Raw genomic sequence first — 21,096 nt, 5'->3', positions numbered from 1 at the left:
CGATATGATTGACAGATTGTTAATGTATAACCATTAGAATCTCAGATAAACTAAATGTTTATGTTTAGAAAGATACAACACCAAAAGAAAATAAATCAAAATATACATATATTCATTAGTTTGTTTATTTTCTTCTTAATTTAAATTCATGTCGACTGACAACGATTTGTTATGTTCGTGAGTGATAGCAAATTTATGATGGATTAGTTTGTGGTTAGAGACTTTGAGGTATAGGGGCTTTCAATATGAAAGGCCCTCGCCAACGAGATTGATGTTGTCTCCTCATATGTAGTTATGATGTTTTATTTGTTTTACTATATTCGATTCATAATCTGATTCAACAATTTGTATTTGCAATATGTATACAATAGTAAAATAACATAGTCAACTAATTGGAAAATGTAGAAAACACACTATAAATGTTATATACACTTCATAGTTCATACGCATGGCAAATCACCTTTGAAAGCGTAATATAACATCCACATCAATTGTAAAGGTACAAAATAAATAAGTACATGCATGTTCATTAGCAAACAAAACAGTAGGTTTGTGTGTACGTAAATGTGTTGGGTGCATTGATAACGTGTGTTTCGCTTTGGACGTAACGCGAGACGCAAATCCAATTAAATGTACCACCCGACTTGGATTGCAAATCAAGATTTAATTCAATGATTCATTTCAATATTAACTTTATTTTCTGTTTTAAATTTATCATACATATTTAAAAAGTTTTAGCTAACCTTTTTATTAATGTTATTTAAAGTATTTCTGTAAATAATAAATATCGATAGAGGCAGATAGAGAAAATAATAACAACAGCTAGCTATACATAGAAACTTGAAAACATTTAACTTTTTGAAACAAAAAACGGCAAGAATACATTTTAATCAATAATCAATTCTTTTTCGAAAACTTATGACTTATGAGTTATGAGCATAAGATTCACTGTGGCACGAAAAACCCCGTAAAGGTCCGTAAACCAATTTTTTTTTTTTAGTTAGAAGTTACTTAAATGCATTTAATCACCGCACCGAAAATTAAGAAACTAAATACTGTAAATGCAACCGTTTTCTTTGTGTATGTGTTTGACCCATTTCTGGTTTTTGTTAGCAAGAGTCAGTGTGTTGACCATATAAAAATGGAAAAGGAGAAGAATAGCTTCAATAAATTTTAGAATATTGTTCGGGATTTAAACTATTTTATTAATAGTCTATTATCTACAAAAAAGCAAAAATAATATTGGTAAAAAAGGGACGTTAACATTTAATATCCCCACGAGCATAAAGAAAGTTGTGTCGGTGCCTCAATGCCTAACGCATGACGTGCCATTCTCAAGTTTAGACATTTATTGCGCTATATATACATTGCGTGAAAAGGAAAAACAATTGAAATTGATACTTTGTAATGTAATTTATTAAACTAATTACGGCCATGTCCAATTTTTTAAAGTAACAAATATATTCTCATTCTCATTCTTCTTTTTCGATATATATTTTTTATTTTTTTAAAAAATACAGTATGGTATTAAGATATCCAATATTTACTGTTTTTATGTGATACTCCCTGTTTAATTTACAGAATATGCGAATTATTCTAGATTAATAGAAAACTTTATACATGACGCAAAATGAATACAATATTTGTGGAGCTGTTTACTGTATACTTTTATGTTGCAGTTTGCATTGTTATAAAATCGTCTGTAAAACTTTTCGTCGAATGATATATACGATGATGTAACAAATGCTAAAAAGACTGGCTTAGTTTTGGTACAAAAAGAAAAACGCTAAAAAGAAGAATCTGACGATAACAAACTATGATAAAAAGCAATAATAGATCTGCAGTTATTCTAAATTTTCTTTTAGAAAAAGTCACGGTATTGATTAAAATCGAAGACCTTGAGTGAATTACTTTTTTTTTTTCTTATAGATATGGGTTTGATTTACCGAGAAAAACCCAAACTTAACAATCCTAATAGTTTGCAAAACTTGATTGTAGAAACGACAACGAAAACCATCATCTTCAATCCACCCCAAATAAAAAAGAAAAAACCAAAATGTCAGAATATTTTTGTTGCTCGAATGAAAAAAACAAAAATTGGCACAAATAAGACGTCACGCGCTTCTCTTGTCGCGAGGCTAAACAACTGGACCAGAAACTTTTGTTTTCGTTTGGGCTAAAATAGTCTGGCCCTTTAATCTCCACGCGCTTCAAGAGCGCGTAGGGTGTATTTGAGCCTACTTAATCCGGCTGAATTAGATAAGAGAGATAGCCCACAATGTTCATGCCTATGCGAAATGGTCCTAATGTAACTAAATAGATTTTAACAATATCCAATTTTGGCACGAGTTTTCAAACTGGGCTTCCGGACGAATTGATGATGACACAGCTCCGAAATAAACATTAAAAAATCTTCAAAAACCAAAATCGAATTTGAACCGAACTCGATCCTACAACCTCTACAGTGAAACGTAACGAATTCAATCTAAGATGGCTGCGAGGTTAAACGAAGAGCAATATGCATGTGTTTTGCATAACAAATCGGAGTGTCTCGAAAATTTACAACAACGATATCAGCTCTCTATAAAGTACAAATCAATCACAGTATTAAAAAAAAGAGACACATAGCCAAGCAAAAAACACATACTAGCGCTCTTCGACAAAACCAAACTTTTCTCAGCCTTTTCCATTTCCAACATCGATCACTGATCTCACAAACTCATCGCATTGAGTAACTCCTCCGGACAAAACATCAGCCAGAACACCGACAATATCAAAAGCTTCTTGTAGATCAGTTGCAGAGTTGATGTCGTCGAGCCACGAGATCAATTCCTTAGAGAAAGCAATCATCTCTTTCACATTCAGCAACTTCTCCTTCATTACAATCTCCCATGGTTCAAGCTCTACGCCACTTGATGTACCTTCTTTCTTGTTCTGATCGACTTGGGCCGGTTTCTTTGGTTTGAAAAACTGTTGAAGCTGTTCTATCATACCGGTGTAGACCAGCATTGGCTTGACGATAGAGAGAAGTTCAGCGCCCGTTAAGGTTTCTGTGTCTTGGGTTTTGCCTCCCGAACTGGTTGAATCCACAGCATCAGAAGCTGCCCGACCGTGAGCGTGTTGCATGAATGTATGGTAAATCCCGCGCTGGAGAAACACACGACGGTGTTGGAGCCATGACTCATATGATTCCGATAGAAGCGAGTTTACCATCATGAACTGAACGGTTTCCTCGGCTCCAGTTGATGATAGCTGAGATCCAGGAGTTAAAGGTCGCGAGTCCGATGACGGCGCTGTTGCTGTAGATGTCGATGATGATATGTAGGACGAAACGGATTTAGCCATGTTGGTGCGTTGCGTGGGGCCTCCTTGGTCGAGAAGATGACGGGCCATTTGGAGCATGAAAGGCAAGAAGCGGGAATTGCTATCTCTTCCTCCGCCTCGGCAATCCGCGGCAAAAGAAGCTCCCGTTGCAAACCGAGCCAGCATCTAGAGAGGGAACAATTTGTTAGCAAATTACACAGTAACGAAAAAGGATGGTTAATCACCAATCGACAACGTTTCAGCTTACCAGGACTATGTCATATGTTAACAGGCGGAGTCTGCTTCCGTCGGCTCGACCAAGAGCATTGAGATTATCCCAGTACTGGTCAACGTAGCGAAGATACTGAGCTAAAGGCACTAAGGGGCCTTTGATAGGGAAGAGAGAGTTGCAAAGAGATTCATTGTTACGTAACATAGCTCCTTCCCATTCCTTCTTCGGGGTTTTAAGAGCAGCATCGGCTCTTTTTGCCTCTTGATGACATTGGAAATGAATGATGTTGAAGTAGCTCACGGTAGTATAAACGCATTCGCCGCGTGCACTTCCGGAAATGCCAACACCGAGATTCACCCGTTTGCTGTAAGAGTAGACTCCTAATAAATCAGTAGCTCTGAGTTTGTAGCCTTCTCTGCACACCATGCAAGCCAATCCATCCCCTTCTTCCTCTACATCCTCAAATCCTTCGAGAATGGGTTGAGAAACCACAATCCTTTCACCACCATCAGAAGACACTTCTTGATGCATTCCAAGGCCCTGTTACAAGAGAGAAAGTAGGGTAAAATATTGTCACAAGACCAAATTACACATTTATCATCCTTGCGAAAGAATTTACCTTTAGGAGCTCCTGTCTCTTTCTTAGTGCACGGCGTCTCATTTCATCTTTGGTGGCATCTCGTAATGCACAGACCTTCTCTCCCAAAAATCCATCTCCTTTTCTTTCTTTATCAGCAAGTGTGTCTAACAAATTCTCAGCCCTTGCACCAATCTCGTTTTCTCCAGGGACTCCTTCTAAGGCATGGAGTAAGGGTAAAATGCCTCCATCGTCTATGCATGTTTGGGTTGGCAAATGCCCCATCGACAATCCCCTTAGCATTGACAAAATAAGAGGCACCGAAGGAAGTTTAAGAGCCGCAAGCCATTCTGTGCTAGATTTGAACCCAGCCTGTCCTGTGACAGCGAATATTTCCTTGATGTGTTTGACAGCAACAGCTATGATGCCATTTTCCAAAACTATATCTTTCAACCTCTCTCCACATGAACTTGTCTTGAGAGATTCTGACACTCTTACAAAATTCTCCACGGTAAATCTCTGCTTCGCCGCTTGCTGAGTAATGCTCTCGTCCTTGGGATTCTCCTCATGACGTTGCTGAAGTTGATCAAATTCAGCCCAGTTTTGCAGGTACGGGTTAAAATGCTCTATGAGTGCTTCCATCGCTGCAGGTTCACCATATGTTAAGTAAGGCAAGATTCTAGCAACCATCTCTGTGTTCCTTTGCTGCTTGTTTGACTTTTTAAGCCCTGAAGGATGGCTTAGCCTTTCTAAGAACATAAGTACTATTTTCTTGGCCTGTTCCCAAGTTCCAGTTTCCTCGTTACTGACAGTCAAAGCACTTTGTGTAGCGCTAATGCTGTCACTTTCATTTGCTTCAAGCGTCAAACTCTCAACAATTAAGAGAATGCCTTCAGCTGGCTCCATAGCATCCACAGAAAATGCCCTCCTAGCTGTTTCAAGAAGTAAGCTTAATGCTCCTAGCTTCAGTAAAGCTCGTCTGTTCTCTCTAATCTTGCAGCAATGGTTTAGGAGATCAAGAACTGCAACCATCTCTTCTTGGTTGGATTTGAAGTCATCTTGTAAACTCTGGAAAGTCAGCAATGTAAATTAAATTTGCGAACTCAACCAGGTACATGTATTTTAGAACGCCACTTTTGTAATATAACTGTTCTTAGTTTAAGCTCCTTCACGCTGTATCCAAAAGTGCACTAAGACACTAAGCTGCAATGAGAGGATATGGGCGTATCCCAGTATAAATCTCATTTCCTTTTATAGTTTGGAGAGCTTACCTTGATCATATCAAGTAAAATTTCCAGACCACCATATTCCCGAACTGCACCTGCTATTGCAAACTCAATCTCTGGATCTTGTGATTCTTCTCTATCTTCTTCCAATTCCTTGATCATAGGCTCAGTAGCTTCACCATCTAGCCCCTGCCAATATTTAACCAAACAGTTGGAGCGAACGAATTTAACAGCGCTTTCATCAAAAATAGAAACACGAAATAACTAAAGGCAAGCAAAACCCATCTTTGGCCTGGTTCTTCACCAAAAAAGGTCACGAACCTGAAGTCTGTATGTCACAGTCATGGGAGGACAATCCCTACTGGGAGCTGCATTTGAAGCTAACAATGCAGAGTTGCTCAGTGAAGCAGAAGACTGATTTGATTTCTTCCAAACCAGCTCATAAACTTGTGCTATGCTCAGGTCTAGTGAAATAATGTTTCCTGCCACAAGCAACTCCATGCCATAATCATCTTCCAGTAGACCCAACAGGTCCAACTGCCGACAAATCTTGTTTTTAACGTCCCGCATCAGTGGACCAATCTCAGCACTTGAATATGGATTTTTCGTCATTGATCCCCGGATGAACTCCTCTTGCGTGTGTGCCTTGTTCAAGATCAGCATATACACAGCCTCGGGTTTTGATGGGCAGATCAAATTACAAAGCTGCTCAAGAATAAACTGCAGATACAATTGAAATGGTCAAAACACAGGTCAAAGACACATGTTAGTTATAAAATAAAACCTCGATAATTCCAAGTGATGTATGTGAAGATCGTTTCTAGGACACAACGTTTGAAACGATATTAGCTACATAGAGTCATAGACTGTTCAACATACTCCTACTATCAGACTAAGTATATATAAAACTCTCATCCAGAAGTCTATAAAGAAGAACAGAAAATCCACAGACTGGTGATGAATATCTCCATAAGAAATCATATATTTTGAAGATGACGTCAGAATGATATTTCTTCTTACCAAACAGGTACGTCCTTTTTTCTCTACTGCATGGGTTTGTAGCCCAGAAACACATGCACGGATGAATTGTCGTTTATTTTCACTGCTTTCAAGCAGAAGGCCGTCAAGAAGATCTTTTAGGAATCTGTTACAGTCATTTATAAGCTTCGTCTTTTGCACTATCAAGCCACGGATTACAATGAGGGCCTCCAGAACATGAGACAACAAATTGTCTTTCATAAATCTGCCACACTCAAAACATTAGACAGGTATCAAGAGGTAGATGTAAAATCAATAGATTTAACGATGAGAAAATTACCTGGATCGAATATTTGGAACCTCTAAGAACTTTCCAAGGAGTTCCAAGAGCTTGTGGAGGGTAAATCCCTGTGAAATGTCTATCTGAAGACTCCATTCTAGAGATTCAATGTTTCCTACCTCTTGGGAGATCAATTTACATATAGTTGTCAAACAACCCCGAACAGTTAAAAACAGAAGTGCATCTTGTGTCTCAATCATTTTAAAGAGCAGTTCAAAGTATTCCGCGCTGCTTTCACCCGCTGCAAGCGTAGCGGGAAGCAAGCCTATCAGCAAATTGATCAGCCTGTAGCGCCTAGGTGAGCTTTGGGCAGAGAGTAAACTAATCAGGGTGCACATCTCTGACCTAATAGATTGAGAACATGCACTAAGAATTAGCTCTGTGACCCAAGACCCGAGCTCAAATGCCTGTAAACCACCTTTAGATGCCCTGCTAGAGCGTCGCTTCCATCTAAGTAAATATTTAAGTGCCAAGAAATCTGATCTGTGGGTTCTAGACTTTTGGCTAGCACCTACAATTGACTGAGAGGCTTTGTATTGCCTCCTCACAAAGTCGAGATATGATGCCCCTTTCTCCCATTCCAAATAACTCACAAGCTGAATATCTCGCGTCTTCTGAGAAACATCCAAGTTATTTTCTTCGCTTTCTGACGAATACTTGAAGATGCCAGCAGCATTCTCATCCTTTTCTTGCACTGCATGAGCAGTTTTTCTCATTGTCAGCTCTTTTTCTGCTGTATCTGGTTTTGGAGGTGTACATGCCACAGAAATAATCTTAAGGCATGGAAGAATTATGTGCTCTGATATCGCAGGATGTTTAGCACCCAATTTAATGGAAGAAAATAATAGCTGAAAAACAAGACGCAGTCTTGACTCCCAGAATTCATCAGTCAGAGAGCATACTTCTGAAAGCAACAACATCTCTTCACGAGTGGCGAGCGCAATGTCCATGGAACGATGGTGTTCAAGGCAGTACATTATTTTCTTCTGTATCAGATTGCTTAACTCACTCACTGCATTCAGATCACCCTCCGAGAAAGTCCCTAAAGCTGCCCTAGCTTGAGCACGGGCTGTTTTTGGACCTTGGTGAATATTGTTCTCAAACAACTCTGACAAGATACCAGCTGCAACAAGTTGTTTCCTAGATCTTGGATGCTTCGACAGCATTTGAAGAATCTCAAGACATTGAGAAACAAATGTAGTGGCACAACCATAACAATTGTTTGGGGTCTTTGAGACCACACATCTTGAGGCACCAGATGAAAAATTTGCATTTGCATTTTTCTGATGGAGGTAGCTCATCAGAACTCGGCGAAGCCCCTGCAGTGTTTGTACACTTTTGCTGACAGAATCAAAAGCAGCTTTGCACTTCTCACCATACAGTACACCCAGAAGAGCGATTTTTCGGTTTATCTTGCATGAGGGACCAGGCAAAGATGCCATCATTTGCTGGACAGTGTCCTTGTGCTGTGAATCCATCTCAGTTTCACCAATGCTTGATACTATTTTCAGAAGCGGCTTCTTGAACCCTAAGAGTTGCTGATATCTCCTGTGAGCGTTTTCAGACTCAGCCTCTATAGCAGCCAATCCCCTCTTCATATCTTCGTCATTTTCCATATTATCAAATATGAAGCTTGGTTTTGCCATGAAGTTAAACTCAAACCTCCCGTACTTGCTATAACCACACTCGTTGCAAAGGAAAGAATCCAAATTTTCATAGTTAATGTTGCGGCACTGCCTGCACTGATAAGCATTCTCATGGCAGTTGCTGCAAATACCATGCTTATCAGTAACTGGTCGACTGCATCGAGGGCATTGCAATGGTTCAAGAGATAACGCCTGAAGATTCTCATAGAAGGAATCCAACTCGATCATAAAGTTACAAGCAGTAATAGGAATAGGAAATTCCACCTTCAGTTCAGTTTGGTTAAACGACAGATGGCAACTCTTGGCCCGCTTCCACAGTGACCAGTTGTTTTTAAGCTCTGATAAATCTGAAACGGGTCGATTATTGTAATACAAGTTAAGGACCTTCACTGACTTTGACTTCCGTGCATCATGAACATTCATGGTCACAGACTGTATCGTATAACTCCCGGTACATTTCACAATGATGCGGTTATCGGTAAACTTTGTCTCAGATTTCAAACTTTCAAGCTTCATTTTGCTATATGGTACATCGGGAGAACTGCAGGCAACACAAGGTTCGCTCTCAAGATAATAACCATCAAACTCCACAAGATTACTCAGAGTGCTGTATATACGGGAATTTGGATGGTTGGCAATGAGTTCGTTTTGCGAATGCAGCGTCTCAAAAATGCACCTTATCACATCAGAGTTCAGGCAACGATCAACAAGCTCGTTAATTGCTTGCTTTGAGTTGTTTTCTGGAGCCTTGCCGAGCAACAAGGAGACGAGTTCTGTGTACTCAACAATATTTTGACCATATACTGGCAGGCATCTAACCTTCTGCAAAAGAGCGGCTAACAGACTTTCTTTGAACGAGTGTCTTCCATGGTGCCACAAGCCATAAATCACAGACTTTGCTTCATTGCGAACAGAGCTCGAATTCCATTCCAGCAGAAAGAAATCGATAAACTGCCTCAAGAGATCTCCGTCCTTGGCACTGAAGATATCTACCACCCCTTCCATATCCACATATGATTTGTCCAAACCAGAATCATGCCCATCTTCACCTTTTTTCTTCTTTTTTGAATCCACCGACTGAGATCCTGATCGGTTTGAGCCTGTTACTACATCACTTGCTTCAGCTTTCTGCACTGAGCTGCTCACATCTTTTCCTTGATAAAAGGCTAAATTGAGGAGTTTAAGTGTCTGGATAACAGACTCTTCTGCAAAATGGAATACGCCATTCAGTAGAAAAGATAGAAAATCTCCATGCCTGAGACAGTACTTCTGCCAGTTCCGAGGCCGTGCGAAAGCAACTTCAGCAATTATAGAAAGCGACTTCACAATCTTTACACTCCTTTCATATGAAACATTGTTTTCAAAACCACCAGACTTTTCAACATGCTTGTATAGGTTTTTCACTTCATTCGAAAACTGCCATGAATCTCGGACACTGTAGTACTGAGTTTTGCTTCCGCAGAGATGCAAAAACAGCCTTCTGGCATATCTCCTAACAAAAGCTGTATGAGGGTTATTAATATAGCTGCACAGAACATCCTGGAAACCGTCCAGCTTCAAATCTTTAGAAGAAGCATTCCTGTAAACCCTTTCCTTTTCCCCCATTTTCTCTTGCTTTTCAGGTCTAACCAAGGTATAAACTAAGCGAAACACATTCTCAAGCAGCAGTCTGTGATAGTCCACAAATAAATCTGCTCGATGGGCTTTTGCATATGAATCCGAAAAGAAGGGGGAATAGTTACCCGCAGGTAAATCTCTTCTGACTGTGAGCATGGCTCCACAACCAGAACCAGAGCTTGAGCCACGTGCTTCAACATTGACACCACGGGATTTAAAAACATGCAATAGCTGCTGAAGTATGTTCATCAGATAATTAACAAACTCTTGGTTCCTGAGGCAACTGCATGCTCGAACTAGCTGAGAGGCAAAGTCATCTCTCTCTTGAACATCTAGAGAAGACTGAGAAGTAACTACGGTGGAGCTCTGGACACCCCTCCGATCATGTACATCTGTACTTCCACCTGATCTGGAACTACTACCATCACTGCCAGGTTGGTGCCAACTCCGAAGCATCAAGGTGAAAAACATAAACACAAGAATCACAATTTCCCCAAAGGAAGAGCGAGATGAAGCAGCAAACGGCTTGCTTAGATTGATTTCACCCAAAAGCCATTTAACTAGCTTTTCCAAGCTTATTTCTTCGGGCTTTGAGCTATCCATGAAGGCACCACCAATGGCAGATGATAATCTGTAGAACAATTGCATGACAGGTATAGCTTGAACACCGGATGCTGTCTCCATCCATCCACTCAACTCGTGGAGAAACTCAGAGAGAATTAAAGAATTTACGGCTCGCATTGAAGCTGAGATAGAAACAGGATCGGTCACTGAGGCAGAAAACTCAGCAGACTCACCAGGTTCCAAGACATGGATTGAGGGAGTTGAAGCTTGTGGGACGCTACTGCTTATCGAAGGCAACATATTAGTAATACCTACTTCATCTGCAGAAAACTGAATCTCATTGGTGTCTGCACCAAGTGATTCCGCTTCTATTGGAATGGCTGTCATCGGATGATCTCGAGTGTGTGGTGGTGGTAGACGATCTGCATCTAACACTTCATAGCATGCTTCACACAAATCAAAATCTGGACACACGGTGCAATGCCACCTCCTTCTCAGTATGGGAACAGTGGAGCAACCATCACAGCAGTATTGAACAGATGAAGTTATTGAGTCCTCTTCAATCATGACATGAGTATTTCCACCAGCTGTTCTGATAGGCACCGAAGGAGTTGTAACATTGTCTACCAAATCATCTGTTGTCAACATTGTTTGCTTTGGGAAAGGAACCTGAAGTAATCTTGATGATATGGCCAAGCTGAAAGGAAACTTAGTTAGCAGACTGGTGAATATCTAAGAGAACAGAATATAAAAAAACTACAGAGGAACACACCTGCTGGATGTTTGCACAGACTCATTAGGAAATAATATAAGTGCTTTCAGCAACTGAACAGCAGGAGCTACAGAATGATCCCCTGTATCCTTTCCTCGAGATGCCAAACACTCCGCATAGCTATAGATTAGTTCAACGGAGGACATCACGACATTGTTCATAGTTGGTGTATCAAGTGGCTCCGACTCCAAAATTCCCCATAGCACTTGCATCAGATTATCAACTACTTCAGAACCTACAAAATAAACATATCTCATATAAACAAAGCCATAACAAAGGAAGATGATAACTGTAAGACAAACAACCGTAATAACAGAGTGCGCATATACCATTCATCTCCAGAAAGACTGAGAAATTCGATTTACGGGTCAAAGCTATTTTAGACACCGCCCTCATCTGAGCATTGAACTCTTCAACAATCGAACCTCCAGTACCAGAAATGCCCAACCTTGAAGAAAGAATAGAGGTGACCTTGACCACTCCAAGAAGTCGCATGGTGTCTTTGACCTATAGCAACCGACAAATTAATGCCAAAGACAGCAGAAAAATTTAAGGCATATTTGCGCTCGAAATTAGCAGCTATATATGCAATACTTAATTTGATAGTAACATTACCTGATAGTATATCTCCTTTTTCGGAAAAATAGACTGCAAAACATGGCAAGCTGCAGTTTGTAACAGAGTTTCCCTGTCACTTTCGAAAATTGTCTCCAGTAGCTGTTTGCATTTGAGTTTGCTTAGCTCTACTTCTTGCCGTGGCCTACAAACTGAATAAAAGATTGATAGGAGTTTGAGACCATCTGCAATAACTTGCTCCTCGATAGAAGCAGACTGTGTCAACGCTCTTTTTTTACTAGAGCCTGGAAGAAGCAGTCCCTGACCAAGCACACGAGCTTCCATATCTAGCACAGCATCCATTTTCTCTTTCCAGCCAAATTCATCTTTAGCACGACCATATACTTCAAGCGAGTCTATTCTGGGCAGTGCAGTCCCACTAGTACTTGGCCCCACGGAGATTACAACATCCTCATCAGCTAGAAGTGACTCAGCCACTGTAAATGGGATGTCATACCAGCACCTCATGCCTTCATCCATCTTAATCGATCTCTGAAAAATAGTCACTTCTGAAGGTATAGAGCTTGCTGATGTAGTACCCACATGTATCCTGATGCCAACCATGACAATGTCTGGGTTTGGATTGGAAACTGATATCTGAAAAAGAGAAGAAGATTAGCTGACTAATATGCCTGAAGGGATCCCGAATTGTGAACACAATTCATATAATCATTTAATCACGCGGACAAAATACACTTAAAAAGTATTAATTAAACATAGCAGACAGATAAACTTATCTAGTAAAATAACTTGCGAAATCCAATTATACCTTGAAGCCCATGGGACTGGGGCTCTCAATAAAGCCATCCTCAGATGCCAAACTTTGTTTCGCTCCCTCGGAATCACCATTTCTAATAGCATCACTACTGAGTCTAACATCTGCTGTAATGCAAAATGCCTTCTCAAAGAAATCCAGGGGAAAATCCGGCTTCGCACCAGCATAGGCTTTGTTGTTAAGTATCTTAGAACCCAACTTTTTCACTTTTTCAACTGTGAAATTTGAGTCAGCATCAAGTCCACTCCGAACATGAGAATAAATCTGAAGGCTGCCATCATCATGCAGAACCAGACAGTGAACATTGTCTTTTGACAAAGGTTTGTATGCGGTTATTCCGACCATAGGGGAAGATGATCCTGTCGGATGACGGAGATTCTGTGCACATACCTCATCACCCCTCAGGGACACAGCTAAGGCAGCATTTGATTTCACGCTGGAGAAGCAAATAAATAAGCCACTGCCACCCAACAACTCTTTCCAACGATGTAGCCCAGCCACCCTCTCTTTACAATCTGATTCCTCCTCAAAAATTGCAGATGTTTCAGTTAAGGATGTTGCGTCTGAGTTAAACCGACCCATAAATGAACTTCCATCATGATAGGATATGAAAAGCAGTCGATATGTTGGAGAGAAATAAACAGACGAACCCTTTCCGTTAACATCCTTTCCCGTAATCTGAACGATTTCCTTAAGTGGTGTTGCGCCTGCATTTCCGCCCCAAGATAGTTCAAACCTGTACAAATCCCCTTGTTCTGAGAGAACAAGTAGGAAAACCCTCCCACGAGAAGCAACAAAGAGGGTAGCATCCACAATCATGTCATTTGGCAAGGTGAAGTACTGTGTTGGACTGATGCTATCCTGGGATAGATCATAAATCTTCACGAATCTGTTTGTAACGACCATTAACTGAACCTGTGAACCAGGAACCCAGCCTATACGCTTGATGTATGCACCCTGCAGAGCAAGCTCAACAGCAAGCCTGTCGATGACTTCACCTCGATGATTTAAAGTAAGTATCTGGCAGTCTTCAAGGCCTGCGACAGCAAGATAATTCTCCACAACTGAGTTGAAAGTAAGATGCACAATCTCAAAACGAACAATATTCCTGGAAAGTGGTTTAACATTGGCCTTGTCTGCATTTATGGGTGCAATTGTGGCTTGTCCTATTAGCTGTCCAACATCAAATATAGCAACTTTATCACCTTCTCCAACTGCAAGGCGACCCCGAACACTAACACTCAGGAGAGATTTGACCAAGGAGCCATTGGCTAAAAGAGATTTAAGGTCCTTTGAATTAGCATAGTCAGCCTTTATTTTCAAGTCAAGTGATCCACTTTTATATGCTTTTTTAAGCTGCAAAAGATTTGTGTCAAATGAAAGAACCTTGTCTTTCCCGAGACTGACCTGCTTCTCTTCCGAAAGGCCAGTGTCTCTTTTGCTAGTGATAGACGAAAGCAAAGATGAGAAAAGCTCAAGCACTCGGTCTTCTATGCCGAGCTCTTCTAGTAGCAGTGACATCTTGTATTGAGTTTCCTTAGGGATAGACAACGCAATGTGATTTTCCTCACCGAAACCATCTTCTTCAACATCTGAATCGCTTTCTGCAAGCTGATCTACATCCTCAGACATGGGTAAAAAGGATTGGAAGTTATTTGTACCACGAGCTGGAGCGCTTCCCAGGCCACTGAATTTGCGTGGCTTCAAGCACTGGCAGCTGCTTCCCCTAACACCTCCAGCTCCGCAGTCACAGAAAAACCGACTTGATCGTGAATAGACAACACGGTGACCCCTGTGGCAAACTTTTGCGCAGACAGAACAGCAACCTTTGGACACAGTAAGGTCACAAGTGTAACAAAAATACCAGTGTTGTTCCATGAAATTACTGCCACTGGAAGTGAAAGTGCAGACTTTTGAAGCAAGGTATCTCTCACTGTTGGCATCTTCGTCATCTTCCTTATCTAAGCTTGCCACTTCACCATCGGATGTTCCATCATCTTCATCTTCATCAACAGAAGTGACGTCGCATTCAAGTGAAATTGAGCCTCCTTCCTGATCCAGGGGGAGAGCCAATGTTTCAGATTTTTTCCCTGTTCCTGCAAGTTTTGGGACCAAAAGACCTGTTGCAGTATTCTTATTGCTCGCCAAGGACTTTCCACATGAAATCGTTCCATGACTTGGAGAACGGTTACTCAACAAGGTGCCTATAACACCAAAAAGAAACTTCAAACCAGGAAGCAACTTCTCATCGGCAGCAAGCTTCTCCATCAGCATTATGGTTCTCTTTAAAACCATCTTCATCAGGTTGTCTTCCCTTGCAAGTTGAAGAACAAAATGAAAATATGACATAGCCATGTGGATATCAAATGAGAGAAATGCGGTATCAAGGGAGATCAGGATGGCCTCGAATAAATGATTCTGTAACTCTGTGGATTGTAGGTCGTTAGTAGATGACACAAGACAACTAATAAAATTCATTGCTGCCTCTCTGACAGGAAGAGAATTTCCTTTTGCAGACTTTTTCCCATCCATTTCCTCAATGAAGGAACCTAACAGTCTTCTCTCCAGCCACCCAGACAAAGTTTTTAAATCCATGTCAATAAATTTTTGCTGTACCCTTCTCCTGGGATCGGGGGATATAGCCACAGACAAAAGGTCGACAAGGAAGTTGAGTACTTTGACGTTTACTGATTCCAAGGAACAGTAGTCCAATGAGTCAATAAAAACAGCCAGATCTCCAAGTTGCAACTGATAGAATTCCCTGGAATGCTCAGAAACTGCATCTACGCCAAGATAAAATTTGAAAATATTAGATTTCGAGGAATCCTTGCTTAGGCTGTCCATAACATCGACAATCTTGGTGATCACCACTTCAAGCACACTGCTTCTATCTATCTGCTCAGCACTGATATCTCTTACATAACCCTCCATGTCTTTCATCAAGAACAACTCCGTCAAATCTGGAATCTCCAACATGGCACATATATTTTCATGGATCTCCTCACATCTCCCATGAAAGCTTTGGAATACTTGATCAAACTTAATAATCATGATAGAGTTAAGTATCTGATGAAGCACACGAGAGTCTGCCCCAAAATTTCCCTTTGAGTTGCCCAGCTTGAGTAAACCATCTATTGTCAACACAATGCATCTTATGCTTAGAATACATGAAAGAAGAATCGCACTAGAAGTTTGAAGATTAGTGGGAAACCCATGCACCATAAATTCCCAAAACACTTTCCAGAAAACACCCGAACCTCTTCCATCACCCAGAGCATCCACTTTTGACAGATAAAGAATGCATTGAAGATGAAGAGAAATGTCACCAATCTTCGCATATTCAGCTTGGAGACTTTTACCAAATTGAGTATGCTTGAGAAGTAGCACAGAAGGCGAACTATGATCCTGGTGATTCGAAGCACTGAAAGTTGCAAGAAAAGCTTTCCTATAAACTTGTAAATATTTGCTAACCAATGATGAAAGCATTCTCAGCAATTCTGAAATGTCCCCAGACTCCATCAAGCAAGAGAGTACGCCTTCTGCAGCAGCAATATACTTGGCGTCAACAGATGTGCATTTCCTCCAGAAGGGATCGATATCTGAACATGAATTTTTCTTGCAATAACCCCAGACGCCACCATTAAGAAAATACAACAGAAGAGAGAGCCAAGATCCTTCGTGGATAAAATCCCAACCCAAATCCTCAACCGCCTTCTCAGGTACTGCATGGAGCTTATTTAAAACACCGTTCAGCATGTGTCTCACCTCCATATTCTTCCCAACAACGTTGGAGTCGCCTATAAGAAAATGACTCGTGTAGATGAGATCCACAGTGCTAGATATGTCCAAATTCTGGTAATTAACATGCAACGAAGGCTGACTATCCAATGCACAGTTAATGCGAGCAATATCCCAAGAAAGTATGAAAATGTATCTTTCCACTATCAGGTCTTCCACTTTTCCTGCCTTTTTACCCTTCCACAACCCCAAAACCCGGGACAAACTTGCAGATAAATCTTTGTAATCCAGGTTTAGGGTTTTGGCAGTAGACACATCAATCTGAAATGTAGGAGGATGTGGGGAAAAGTCAATCATTTGACTCATCAGATGGTTGACTGACTCCTCTTCAGCCCATGAATCAGTTATGCCCCTTGCTACAAGAGACGCCCAAGAAGATAAATGATCACCAACGCTTACATGCAAATTACTACCAACGCTACGAACTTCCCTCAGTTTAGACCTTAAATCTAGCATTAATGATGTTGGGCATGTGTTTGGATGCAACAACATGTGGTGCAACAGCACTAACAACCTAGATATCAGTATCGCCCAACAGGACAGCTGAGGACCATCACATATTCCTGACGGGGTAGCAACTTTATGCAGACACGAAGCGATAAGATTTGAGAATTTGGCCTTTTCTGCTTCATTTGATAAATGGAAAGCCATAAGAAGAATCTCAATATGGAAAGCGGAGGGAAGACAGGCAGTCAACTCCTTCAGACTCGCACCTTCGGCGCATATTACTCGTGCTCTCTCGGCAATAAAACTGACGAAACCAACATAAACTTTGGCTCTCAACTGTGCCCCAGCCACGCCCGGCCTACAAAGAAGAGTATGAGCCAACAGTGCCAGAGTCTTATCATTATAGTCGAAGTCACCATTTTCAACAGCAAGAATTTGCTGAAAAAGGTACGACTCGATAGAATCAGACAGAGCACGACTTCTCAAGAGATTAAGTAACAGCTCAAACGCAACATGTCCAGGTTTTCCTTCATCTTGGAGCATGCAACCACCATCAGAAGCCTTGTCTTCAATACTACATCCTACAATATTGAGCAGGATATCAATGTGGCAAGTGTCAAGCTTTTTACATCCATCTTCGTATATACTGGGAACCCATTCTTTACAGAAAATGCACATTCTAAGAAAGTTCAACAGTTCCTTTGCAGCTTGCAATGGCAAATTGCTGCTGACAGAAACGGGTGGTTGATCGTTTGGTTCTATGGAACACAGAGAACGGCTACCCTCAGAAAACAAGTTTCCAAACAGGGCTTCATCGTCATGAGAAATTTGGCTTTCGACTTCAGCAAAACTGTTGGATCTTAAACTGGAATATGTTCTCTCCACTTTCGGTCGTAATTTTACCCCTTCACGATGAAGGAAGTAAACAAGATGAAACAAGTTGTCCAACCACGGCCTTGATGAAGGAAATATCACTCTCATTATGTCATCGACCGTTAAGCACTTGAGCAACGGGACATTTTCCTGACGCAGATGGAAACAAGCAGAATCAACGGAGGAATTGGCATTGTCATAGTTGGCTTCTGACTCCAAAACCCTCAGATCTTGGATATGGTACGGTTGTCTTGTGAGATCTTGAATGAGTCTCAATGTGTAGATAACAGACCGAGGGAAGTAAGCAAGCGGAGGTATCAAATTACAAGAGGACGCATCATATCTCCACACTGAGGCATCTAGATTGTTCACAATAGAAGCTGATACACATGCCTGGACATTCTGAAAAACACTACTCTTGCCAAAAATGAGTTGGACAAGATTAAGAAATCCTTCCACCAGCGCTAGAGAAAGACTCTCAATATTACCCTCTGTAGCAGTGTGGTTAGTGAATTCAAAGAAAACCCTGAACAGCTTAGGAAGTGCATCTGTAAATGAAGCTACTGCTTGTAACAATGACCCATCACTTTCTATGCTTTGAACATCTTTGGAAAGGCTTCCAAGCAGCTTCAGAACTCTTAAGCAGAACGACAATTTATCAAGAAGAACTTGATCAACCGTCTTCTCATCTAACACACTTGGCAATTGAACAAGCTCTTTGCAGACCATAATCAGACGACAAACACAGCCGAGATGAACAACTGCCAGGTGTCGAGTCAAGGGATTCAGATTTCCATAGTCTTGCTGAAAAGAGGGCTTGGCTACTGAGTGAGTCTGGACATCAGAGTCAACGCATTCAGACATCAGCGTAATAAGAAGCCTGTCAACTGGCTTCTCTTCATTTGAGCACCTGCCCCCTGCTTGATATGTCAAAGGGTATAAAGATAATCAGATAAATTTCAAGTAATAATGATATATTGCTAAATATATTGGTAGCAGCAATACCTTGAAAAGTACATTTCACAAGGCTATATGATTCCATAATATCATGCTCGGCAGAAATTGTTGGCCACAATTCTGCAGCTTCAGCTGGGGAGACAGGTGGCAATATATCATATTGTTTCTCGCTTTCACCAAGAGAAACAATCTCCAAAAGCATTTCCATTCTAATCTGATTCACGACAAGCATTTGTTAGATAACGCAGTGGAGCTCGATAGAAACAAAGAAAGAAAACAAGTCATTAGCCCACAAATTGTTTGGTAATGGAAGTACAACGTAACCCCATTATACCCCTTATGGAAAAGTTAAACGAAGACATGTTGGTGAGTATGTGTAACTAATTTCTATGATGCAACATTGAAACCTAGCCACCGGTGTTAGACCTGATAAAGACTTGTAAAACGAGTTCAAACGCCTCATCAACACAAAAACAAACGCAGTAAAATAAATTCTCTCTAAGGTACGTTTATGCTCGAACAAGGTACTTATTTCCTCGACTTACACACTGTACCAAATAAGACCAACAGAGAGACTTTCCCATCATGACGAAGGGAAGAACAAATATCCAACTTTAACGACTTTCCTACCGAAATCTCTATCACAAAATGAAATAAAGAACGTGGTAAAACGGTAGCACATTTATAAAGATAAAGAACAAACCTCCATTTTCAGATCAGTTTGTCTAAAATTTGACTTCTCTAAGAAGCTGAGAGAGAATTCCATCACCTCCTGGATGACACCCAAAAGTATTGGTTCGACTTGGTCCACTGAGATACGCCAAAAACAAAAAAAAAATCAGTAAAACAGTCAGGAAAATGATTCTAGGCCATCAGCCTTCACTCTGAAAATTTATGAACTAACATTTCTAGGGTAGCAAACTTAACAGAACCAAAAGAATAGCAGATACCAAAGCTCAGAAAGTGAAAGACGGAGTATAATCAAACAATCGGCAAGTAATTCAATAGCGAAACAAACCTCGATTTAAGTATTCAGAGTCAAGTTGGTACCTAATAGAGATCGCGATAGTAGAAGGATCGCCTGAGAGATGGAAACGAGGGCTTGGACCTGCGAATCCGACCAGGTCTCAAAGCGTAGCTTGCCGGAGGAGTCATCATCATCTCCGGCGATCGGAGCGATACCCGAGCGAAGGAGGAGATAGAAATAACGGAGACCACGCTTGATCGAATCATCGGAGCGTAAGCGTTGAGAAAAGAGATCTGAAGATGTGGAAGACGGCGTCGACGACAACGAGGGAAAGGCGGCCTCGTCGAAGAGAAATCGGCAGAGATTCGCCAAGTCATCTGCCATCTCTGGCGAGGAGAAAGAAGGAAGAGTTCACGAGGAAAAGGTTTCTAGAGAGATACACAAAGGAAAAGAAGGGTTTATTAAGTAAAGAATCAAAGGCGGTGAAAGAGGACACTGTGGAGAAGACGATGTACCTTTCTTCTTCGTCGTTTTCATTTTTTTTTTTTTTTTTTTTTGCGACACTTCGTCGTTTTCATTTTCTTACTATTCTTTACTTTCAAAATCAGAAAAAAAAAAATAATGACAAAAAATTCCATAACTATTTTCCGAACCGGCTGAGTTTGGGCTTCCCGTGAAGTGTTTGGGCCTTTTGCCTTGAGTTGGACATTATCTCTGTTTCTTCTTCGTCGTAACAAGTAACAACATATAACCGGATAATTTTTTTTGGTTTTTTCCGGTTAAGTTTGGTGATTGGAAGTGGCGACTATCGGAGAAAATCCTAGGCAGCTGATTGTGTTGTATGCTTCTTATTTGATGCGGCGAAGCTGAATGTCGCGATATGTATCAGGAAGAAGATTAGGTAGATTTTTACCTGTTTTGGGGAATTTCTCTTGCATTATAATATGCTTTTTTATGTTATGACAGAGATCATACAAAGAGGCTGTGTGGAATGTCATTAACTCATTATCCAAGGAAAAAAATGAAACTAGACTGGCAGTCTGAGACTGCTTTCTCACGATGTTATTGGTATGCACAGCCAGCACAGGGCAATGCTATGCAACTTCTCTGGTTAATGGTTATGCTATGTTACCTTGAATTTGGTGGACTTTTGATGTTGCTTGATAGTCTCTTAATTAGCCTGCCTTAACATTCCAATCGTGTATTCCGAGATATGAACTCTTGATATAACATTAGTTGGTTTAACCGAAGATGATCTGTTTGATATAGTTTGGATTTATTTTTTGGAGATAAATTTGAAATTCTTACTCCTTTTATATAACGAGAGGGCTACATATTTATATATATTTCTTCTTTAAAGTTAAACTACATAAGTTTTTGGTTGGTTACGTTGTTGTATTTCATAATCA

At 40.7% G+C, this 21,096-nt stretch overlaps 1 protein-coding gene across 2 annotated transcripts; it reads right to left on the bottom strand.

The window, feature by feature from the left end:
• Positions 1-2,479: 2,479 nt before the first annotated feature.
• Positions 2,480-20,217, bottom strand: LOC18023724 (auxin transport protein BIG). Of its 2 annotated transcripts, none has more exons than XM_024159420.1 (14): positions 19,771-20,217; positions 19,424-19,530; positions 18,769-18,934; positions 12,640-18,683; positions 11,871-12,467; positions 11,585-11,762; positions 11,256-11,490; positions 6,657-11,180; positions 6,359-6,581; positions 5,660-6,058; positions 5,384-5,527; positions 4,155-5,180; positions 3,572-4,075; positions 2,480-3,489 (listed from the first exon to the last, which is right to left on the bottom strand). In XM_024159420.1, the coding sequence occupies exons 1-14, from the start codon at positions 20,069-20,071 to the stop codon at positions 2,677-2,679; spliced, it is 15,261 nt and encodes a 5,086-aa protein (XP_024015188.1). In that variant the 5' UTR covers positions 20,072-20,217; the 3' UTR covers positions 2,480-2,676. The 2 variants fall into 2 exon arrangements, with proteins under 2 accessions (XP_024015188.1, XP_006408429.1); XM_006408366.2 differs by having other exon boundaries at positions 12,640-18,680.
• Between the last annotated feature and the right edge of the window lie 879 nt (positions 20,218-21,096).

This window comes from Eutrema salsugineum, unplaced genomic scaffold, assembly GCF_000478725.1.
Source record: "Eutrema salsugineum unplaced genomic scaffold, Eutsalg1_0 scaffold_13, whole genome shotgun sequence".
In the NCBI taxonomy this organism is placed as follows: Eukaryota; Viridiplantae; Streptophyta; class Magnoliopsida; order Brassicales; family Brassicaceae; genus Eutrema; species Eutrema salsugineum.
The sequence above is the reverse complement of the archived record's forward strand: the minus strand, read 5'-3'. Positions and strand labels throughout refer to the sequence as shown.